The sequence below is a fragment of the Limulus polyphemus genome, unplaced genomic scaffold (genome assembly GCF_000517525.1).
Source record: "Limulus polyphemus unplaced genomic scaffold, Limulus_polyphemus-2.1.2 Scaffold4624, whole genome shotgun sequence".
NCBI lineage: Eukaryota > Metazoa > Arthropoda > Merostomata > Xiphosura > Limulidae > Limulus > Limulus polyphemus.
This window is the reverse complement of record NW_013670234.1, coordinates 30,670-39,459: the sequence shown is the minus strand read 5'-3', so window position 1 is coordinate 39,459 and position 8,790 is coordinate 30,670. Positions and strand designations below refer to the sequence as shown.

The window sequence follows — 8,790 nt, the reverse complement described above, 5'->3', positions numbered from 1 at the left end:
GTCATAGTTTTCTGTAACAAGAATCGATCCCCTGTATTGGTTCTAAACTGTGAGTTTTCTGTAGCAAGATTCGATCCCCTGTATTGGTTCTAAACTGTGAGTTTTCTGTAGCAAGATTCGATCCCCTGTATTGGTTCTAAACTGTGATAGTTTTCTGTAACAAGATTCAATCCCCTGTATTGGTTCTAAACTGTGATAGTTTTCTGTAACAAGATTCAATTCCCTGAATTGGTTCTAAACTGTCATAGTTTTCTGTAACAAGATTCGATTCCCTGTATTGGTTCTAAACTGTCATAGTTTTCTGTAACAAGATTTGATCCCCTGTATTGGTTCTAAACTGTCATAGTTTTCTGTAACAAGAATCAATCCCCTGTATTAGTTCTAAAATGTGATAAAGTTCTGCAACAGCAGTTTAAAATTTCATCTCTACACTATTACAAATGGATAAAGCTCACTACACTAAACTAAAGGAATTACTCTAAGTAGAAATTAATATATCATTTAAAACACACAAATTAAAAAGTAACGAAAAGCATACTCATGATGCACATATTTAGTATATTCTTATCCAGCTGAAAACGTTTATCAAACATGGAAGGCTACATGTCTAAGTGAATGTACTACAAAGCTAGGGATAGTAAACTCAGATGTGCTGGGTTACAACACCCTACGTATCCTCCGATAAACTATAAATATCACATTAACCTGTTACATTGAGTGACTGCTTTCAAACTAAAACCATAAGTTTTATCCCAAAACATTCCATATAAAGATTCACAAGTATCTGAAAACAACCATTCAAACCCTTTTTGTTTTAATTCTTGAACTGTTTTTAACTGCTTTATGCATAAAAAGACTTGCCCTATAACAATACCTGTATCAGGTTGATCACATGTTAAACTCGCTGCCTGCAATGCTTGAAATTGTTTTGTATGTAAAAGGACGAGCCCTACAACAATATCTGATGGAACCAAGTCAACATCCTGGAAAATAAAAACATTTATATCATCGAAATTCATTACTTAAATGTATAGTTGAATGAACAAAGAAAATTATACATAACAATGAAATAATGTTTAAAACAAATAAGATATAATAGCATAAATATAACTGTATTTAAACAATATATATATATATATATGTAGCAAGTATAAGATAATTACCATAAATTCTAAATACTCATGTGAATTAGTGGGTTTGTAATATAAATCAATCTAACCTATATAATAGTCAGTGTGTGTCACATCACATCATGCTTGATTTCTCAAAACAGGAGGAGTCATAAAAGCCAAAGTACATTTATCCAGATAGAATAGTTCGATTACTGTTTGCCCATTAAGATTTTAGTGACGGTGGTGCAAGAGTGTCGTGAAACCTTATAAGTGTAGTGAGTGTTGGTATAATAAGCCTAATATAAAAATGGACTTTTACTAATAATTATTCTATGAATGATCTTAATTTTGATTGGCTCACAAAGGAATTTACTGACATTTGATTGTCTCGACTGCACTTTTCTGCCCCTTTGTTGGTCAAGCTTGGTTTCACGAAACCTCACAATTAATTCAGCTATAATGTAATGTATATATTAACATTGTTTCATCCATCCATTTACCATTTTCTTAATAACTAACTAAACTAATGATTATGCTGTCATATTATAATTTCAGTAATAATCATTAATAAGTTATTCCGAAACGTTCGAACCTTGTAAATAAAATGTTTTATGTTTTATCAACCGTCTTCATCTTCATTACTAAACTTTGGTTTCCCCATCAAGAATCCATTGCTATATATAAACTAGAATGACCAATGTCTTCGAGCAGCCTATCAATAAAACTGCCTTGGCCACTGTGGCCCCTGCTAGACATGTACATACTACCCTGCCTCTTTTGAATACTGTATTGTGATTGTCTTTCCCCCATATCTGTTGGGCTGACTGTAAATATACTTGTTTCCATCATTTAGTCCCAACTGTCCTAACACACCATGTAAGCCTACTACTTTGCTTCTGCAGCTCAAATCCGGCCCATGATTGAAATGGTGCATAGCTTCTAATAAAATGGCCAGATAGATGGATAGTTGGCCTAACATATCCAAAAACATGGTCTGGTTATATACTCCAGACTGTTTTAAATAAATATGTATAAAATGAACCTCGCTTTTTACCTTTTCACACCAAACATCAACAAATAAAACTCTCCCATCTGCAAAAAAAAACAAACTTAGTGAGTGTGTGGTGGGTTTAGAGCGTAGTAGAAAGTTGAGGTAAATACCTAGTGGTTACATAACTCATGTTTTATGGAATTGTTTTCACAGGCTATGCTTCAAGCATTAGTAAAGACAAAATAAAATTATTTTTGTTGACATGTAACAAGAGTTGTTTGTATATGAATAGGATGAAAAATCAATGTAACCTTTACAGGTGACAAAGAAACCATACAAGTAATCACATGTAGCAAGGAGAAACATTAGATATAAATAATGTGTAACAAGGATAAACCATACAAGTAATCCCATGTAGCAAGGAGAAACTTCAGATATAAATAATGTGTAGCAAGGAGAAACCATACAAGTAATCCCATGTAGCAAGGAGAAACATTAGATATAAATAATGTGTAGCAAGGAGAAACCATACAAGTAATCACGTAGCAAGGAGAAACTGTAGATATAAATAATGTGTAGCAAGGAGAAACCATACAAGTAATCCCATGTAGCAAGGAGAAACATTAGATATAAATAAAGTGTAGCAAGAATAAACCATACAAGCAATCCCATGTAGCAAGGAGAAACATTAGATATAAATAATGTGTAGCAAGGAGAAACCATACAAGTAATCCCATGTAGCAAGGAGAAACATTAGATATAAATAATGTGTAGCAAGCAGAAACTGTAAAAATACAAATATGTATACATATTTAGAAAGTATATCTTTCATATTTAAAGTTAGGGACAAAGTTTATGACCAGCTTTCAGGCCAAAAATCAAATCTACAAGTAAATTTGCACCTAAAACAATAATTATTGTATTATGATAGTTCATGCTTAATTAACTGAATATGGATTATTTTTAAAACACAAGTGGAAAGTATTAGTAACTTAAAAGTGAATTGTCTAAGAAAGTAACAGTTTATACAGTATGTCCAGGTAAACAAAGAAGTTTTAAATTATACTTGCCTCAAATAGCGAAGCAAATAATGACGCTATGTCAGTGTAAGCATGTTGACTGTGTTCATCTAATCCAGCACAGCAGCAACACAGAAGTTTCATCCTAAAGAACACAGACAGAAAACTCTTTGAAGGTACAATCTGATTTTACTTAACTTTCATGAGACCATTATTTTATGTTTAATGAAGATACTAGAAGTGACTATACGATCAAAAACACTACCACAGATCAGTATACATGTACAAATATAACAAACCATGTAAATATATTATAAAAATAAAATCAATGCCTAACTTAATTAGTATCACACTGAAAAATATACTTTCATAACTGGAAAGCTTAATTTCATACAACTCACACTGTAAAGCTTAATTTCATGACTTCTACTGGAAAGTTCACGAAGAACACACCAGATAGTAACTCTGTATGAAATCATGTGGTATCTCTTCTCATGAAGAACATACAGGATAGTAACTCTGTATGAAATCATGTCTCTCTCTAAACTAACTTCAAATTGTAACATGAAAGTACATTGTTTATCCTAAAACATGTAACAGTATACAGCTGTTTCTACTTAAATTTAATTGTTTCATTGCCCTTTGAACCCTGTCTAACTAATAATCCCAACACAAGTTGTAAATCATTTGGCAAACATGTGGCTCACGTTACCCTATCGAATTATATAAAACATGGGCTACTTGTGAGCTGCCCATGAGCATACCTCATGAAAAATATTCATTATTATTCATTGTTTTACCTAATATAACTTAAAATGTTTCGAAATTTACATTTTAGTTACTACTATAATAATAAATGAAGAATACACATTAAAAACAAGAACTATAGCACTAATCTGTTTTTGTTTTTTTTTGCGGTCGATTGTCGATTAAACTCAACCCTACTTTTTTATACTAATGGTATTGCTGCACTAAATAATGCATCTAAGAACACAGAATAATAAGAATAAGATTGAAGGCTATAAGAATTATGCTCTGCCTGAGTAATAACAATATTATAATCAGTAATTTATGTTAAGTTCCTTACTTCTAAGAGGGGTGGTAAATAAATTACATAAGAGAGAAGACCTAGAGAGCAAATGTCACAATTCTCATACTAGGGGGAAATTGAGGATTGTTTTTTAAATACTGCCTTATAAAACTCAGAGCTTAAAACTTATATAGCATAAATATTTGGGTTATTAGCTATTTTTGATGCTAAAGTTATTCTTATACCATGATAATGAAGTAGTTTAATTAAGTTTTGAATGTATCTCAGTAAAATCTTGTGACATGTGCAAAAAAAGGATGCCCATATGGAAAGAGTTAAAATTCACTTCAGCAGTAACTGGAATCGAAGTTTATTCTCAACTTAGTAGTAGACAGAAGATCATGAAACAGACTTATTTCTGTTATTAGGAACAAAACTTGGGTGATGACAGCAAGTTCCACTTCATTAACTAATGTTATGAGTTTAAAACAGTATTTTCACCTTATTGTTCACAACATTAAATGTGCTTTTTTGTGAAATTAATAAACAGTGTAACAATCTTCCAAAAGCAACTTTTTAGTATAGCAATCTAAGGTTCTATTTATTAATACAATTGTAAGTATTGAAAAAGTAAAACATACCTATATTTCCATACTTGTCTTGCCTTTAATGCTGCTATTGTGGGGAGTTCTACATAAAGTGATGGATCATCTTCAAGATTGCTCAATGAATTCTCCAGTTTGACTGCTCCCAAAGGATCAAACACAATGAACACACCTAATAATATGGCAAGGAGCATGATCCAAGCTAAGATAGTAGCTATCTGAGGGAGAAAAAAAAGGACCTTTTATAGTGTTCTCAACAGACTTAGCAACAATAGCATATTTATAACATAGATAACATTAAAATTACAAGAGCAAAAATACAAAGAGGTTAGGAAATATGTCAGACTATTAACTTCTAATGATTCTATAACATGCATTGTTATTCTCTTTTAGAAGTGAACCTGAAAAGATAAACAGGATATACTGGAATTGTCAAGAATACACACAATGTACACAAACCAAGAAAAACTAGCAATTAATTAATAATTATAAAACCAATTTAAATTACACTTGTGCATGAGTTCATAAAGTGAATAATGCCAGTTAGTGCTGCCTTCTTTCTAGTCTACAGTTACCAACAACAACACAAAAACTGTTGACAGTTACTGCTGCCTTCTATCTAGTCAACAGTTACCAACAACAACACAAAAACTGTTGACAGTTACTGCTGCCTTCTATCTAGTCAACATTTACCAACAACAACACAAAAACTGTTGACAGTTAGTGCTGCCTTCTTTTTAGTCTACATTTACCAACAACAACACAAAAACTGTTGCCAGTTAGTGCTGCCTTCATACTTGTCTACAGTTACCAACAACACAAAAACTGTTGCCAATTAGTGCTGCCTTCATACTTGTCTACAGTTACCAATAACAAAAAACTGTTGCCAGTTACTGCTGCTTTCTATCTAGTCTACAGTTACCAACAACAACACAAAAACTGTTGCCAGTTAGTGCTGCCTTCTTTCCAGTCTACAGTTACCAACAACAACACAAAAACTGTTGCAACTTAGTGCTGCCTTCTATCTAGTCTACAGTTACCAACAATGTGCTGGAAGTAAATGAAAACATTTTCAAAGTGGAAACATGGGCTTCGGTGAAAAACCAAAAAAATGAAGAGCAATAAAGTGAAGCATAAAAAAATAAAAAATATCTCCAATTCGTATGACATTTAAAAAAAAACAACAACAAAAAAAAACAAGGACGAGAGCATCTTGATGATAGCACTGCCAAACAAGAAGTGATAGTTCTTGTATAGCTGAATAGAGGAAGTCACATGCAGTGTGTTGCACTCCTATTGGTGGAAGGTTGTTGATTTGCATCTGAGATGCAGTTGAACCACATTGATCTTGGTCTATGTGGGAGCTCAAGGCTTGTGGCATGCAAAAAAAATGTACTGTATGAGAATGCAGCTTATGAGAAACCAGTCATTATATTTTGATCCATTTCTATAGAGGAAAAAGGATTTGGGAATTTCCTGTTCAGTCGATTGGCTGATGATATTAATGTCTCATTTTTGTACACTTGGAATTTCCTACCTATTATGGAAGTGAGGCCTGGGCCTTTTCAGTTGAGATTTGTTTGTGTTATAAACTAACAACAACTGAATCGTTTTTAAAAAATGGCATGTTCATGTACTGCAAAACACATAATTATATGGGGATTTTTCTTCAACATCCCATTTTTTTTAGATTAGTCACCAGTAATTTGTTTTTGATGATATTTTGTCCAGATATTGGGAAAAAATATTCTTATTTGGCATTAGTATGGGGTCTAATTTCAGCCCTCTACAATGACAAGTGGTACGTTGATGTAACTTTACATTAATCTAAAATTTCGCCGACAGAGTTTTTGTTTAATTGAATTATAATTCTTTGTGGTGAAGAAGAACAACTTAAATTTGCTGATATTTTCTCTCCTTTATTTCAGTTTCAGTCTGATATTGTTATTCAAGTTGACTAATTCATTTTACTGTTATACTCTAACAAATCACTCAATTGAACTTACATTTAGATCTGTATCTGTTGTATAGTACTGTATCGTACTGTATCGACTCATTTAGCAAGATGGAATATTGATATGGTGTGAATACCTTTTGTTTTTGAAAAAAGAAGAGAGTGAAACAGTATTTCAACCCATAGTGGCCATCTACTTTTCTTTTTTAGAAACTATAAGGGACTGAATAAAGAATGTAGTGTTTAAAAATACAATAAGCCTAATACTATTGTCTTTTGACAAATATAATTGATTATAAGACACCATGTTACTTCATTTATTACCATAACGAGTACCTATACGCAGTACCAGATTAACGTACAGGCCACCTAGGCCTGGGCCACAGACATACAGGAGCCCCACCAGCCACCAAAGTTAAAAAATTATGGTTTGTAAAACTAGTGCAACAGAGGCAAGAGTGAGTTATTATTATTTTTATTGTTATTCCCAAATATTACCTGGGCCTAGGGTCCCACTAAACCCTGCCTATACAGCAGTCCCTTGATGAAAGTTTTAAATTCAAAGTACAATCTGAAATCTTAGGCTTTAAAGTTATTTGAACATGTAAAAAATATTACAATTTCCATAATAAAAAAATAAAAAGGAATGTTATATTATTTCAGCTAATTACTGTATTTGACAGATTTGATCAGGCCTTTATTTAATGAAAACAAATTTTGATCGAACATCAAAGAATTCTAAGGCCACACACATGAAGCTTCTTACCTTTACTATAATTACAACATCTTTTGACTCACAGACATGGTTACTTGATGGAAATGCCCACAGAGTTCCCAAGATTGTCCAAGCTATTTCTGGTATTACTAACACCAGTCGAAAGTATAACAGCTTCGAAACAAATTGTCGAGGACGTATCTGCAAAAGATTTTATCCACATATACTTTCAAAATGTTTTGTTCGAATATAAAGCTATTTTCATATTATTATTATTATCAATACATTTTCTTCAGCAGCAATACTCTTGACAAGTAACTCAGCTCCCTAATGAGCAATTAACAAAGTATTGAGCATGATAAAATATATGTGAGATACTTTTCTTGACAAGCACCTCAGCTCTCTAATGATCTGTCAATAAAATAATGAGCACCAACTTATGCATTTGCTGCACCAGTTTTTAAGTGCAAACACTCAGCATAGTGTACAAAGTAAGTCATGGTATTTCTATCACTGTATTTCCAGGCATCAACCAGTGCATTAGTATCACTTGCATCTCCAGTCTAAAATATTGGGCTTTACTTTATTTATGGAGAGAGCTCTAACCAATACTCGGTGGGTCTCTGGAAGATTAAGAAAATTGTATAAATTTGAAGGTGATGGGGAAAAAATGGAGTTTTAAAAAAATGTCAGGAACTGTTAATACAGAATATTATATTGTTCTTCATAACCTAACTCTGCATTAGCTGCAAGAAATTTAAAATAAACACAAATAACTTTGGACACTTTAGGAATATTATTTGAACAAATGAACAATAATGAGAAACTGACAAGTGATAATTACTTTCAAACCATGTCCACTGTGCAGAGAAAGAACATAAAAACTTACCTCAATAATTGATCCCTTAGTAGTAAACCATATGATCACCATATTGACAGCTATAACTAAGGTCAACCAAACTAAAACTCCAATCAAGTAGATGCTTAACAGTTCTGAACCATCGCAGCTTGCATGAATTTGGTGTTTCACAAATATTCCTATGACAACACACAACCTTTAAGAAAAGAAAAACAGATTTGTTGACAGCATTAATCACTAGACGTATTATTAGTATTTACTTCAATAATCGACGGCATATTTGAATATGTACAAACTCAATTCATAGTCTTCTCAAAGAAACATGAGCAAACATCTGACCACAAGTCAATGTTTAAATAAGAACCCACCACTTTCTTCAAATAGACAAAATTTAAGAAAATGTTTTTGAAATAATCCCTAAGAAGTAAAAGTAGATTTCTAAAACATAAAACATAAAAATCCTAAAATACATCATCTTACAATACACAGTGCTTGAAATAGGGCA

General features: G+C 32.3%; 1 protein-coding gene across 2 annotated transcripts in view; it reads right to left on the bottom strand.

Moving 5' to 3' along the window:
- Positions 1-8,790, bottom strand: part of LOC106471435 (sn1-specific diacylglycerol lipase beta-like) — a 28,741-nt gene that overhangs the window by 16,956 nt on the left and 2,995 nt on the right. For both annotated transcript variants that reach the window (XM_022400047.1, XM_022400048.1), the window contains exons 2-6: positions 8,316-8,481; positions 7,478-7,627; positions 4,794-4,975; positions 3,174-3,267; positions 875-983 (exon numbers count right to left, since the gene is read on the bottom strand). In XM_022400047.1, the coding sequence (XP_022255755.1) occupies positions 875-983; positions 3,174-3,267; positions 4,794-4,975; positions 7,478-7,627; positions 8,316-8,481 (701 nt within the window). The remainder of the gene's footprint in view (positions 1-874; positions 984-3,173; positions 3,268-4,793; positions 4,976-7,477; positions 7,628-8,315; positions 8,482-8,790) is intronic.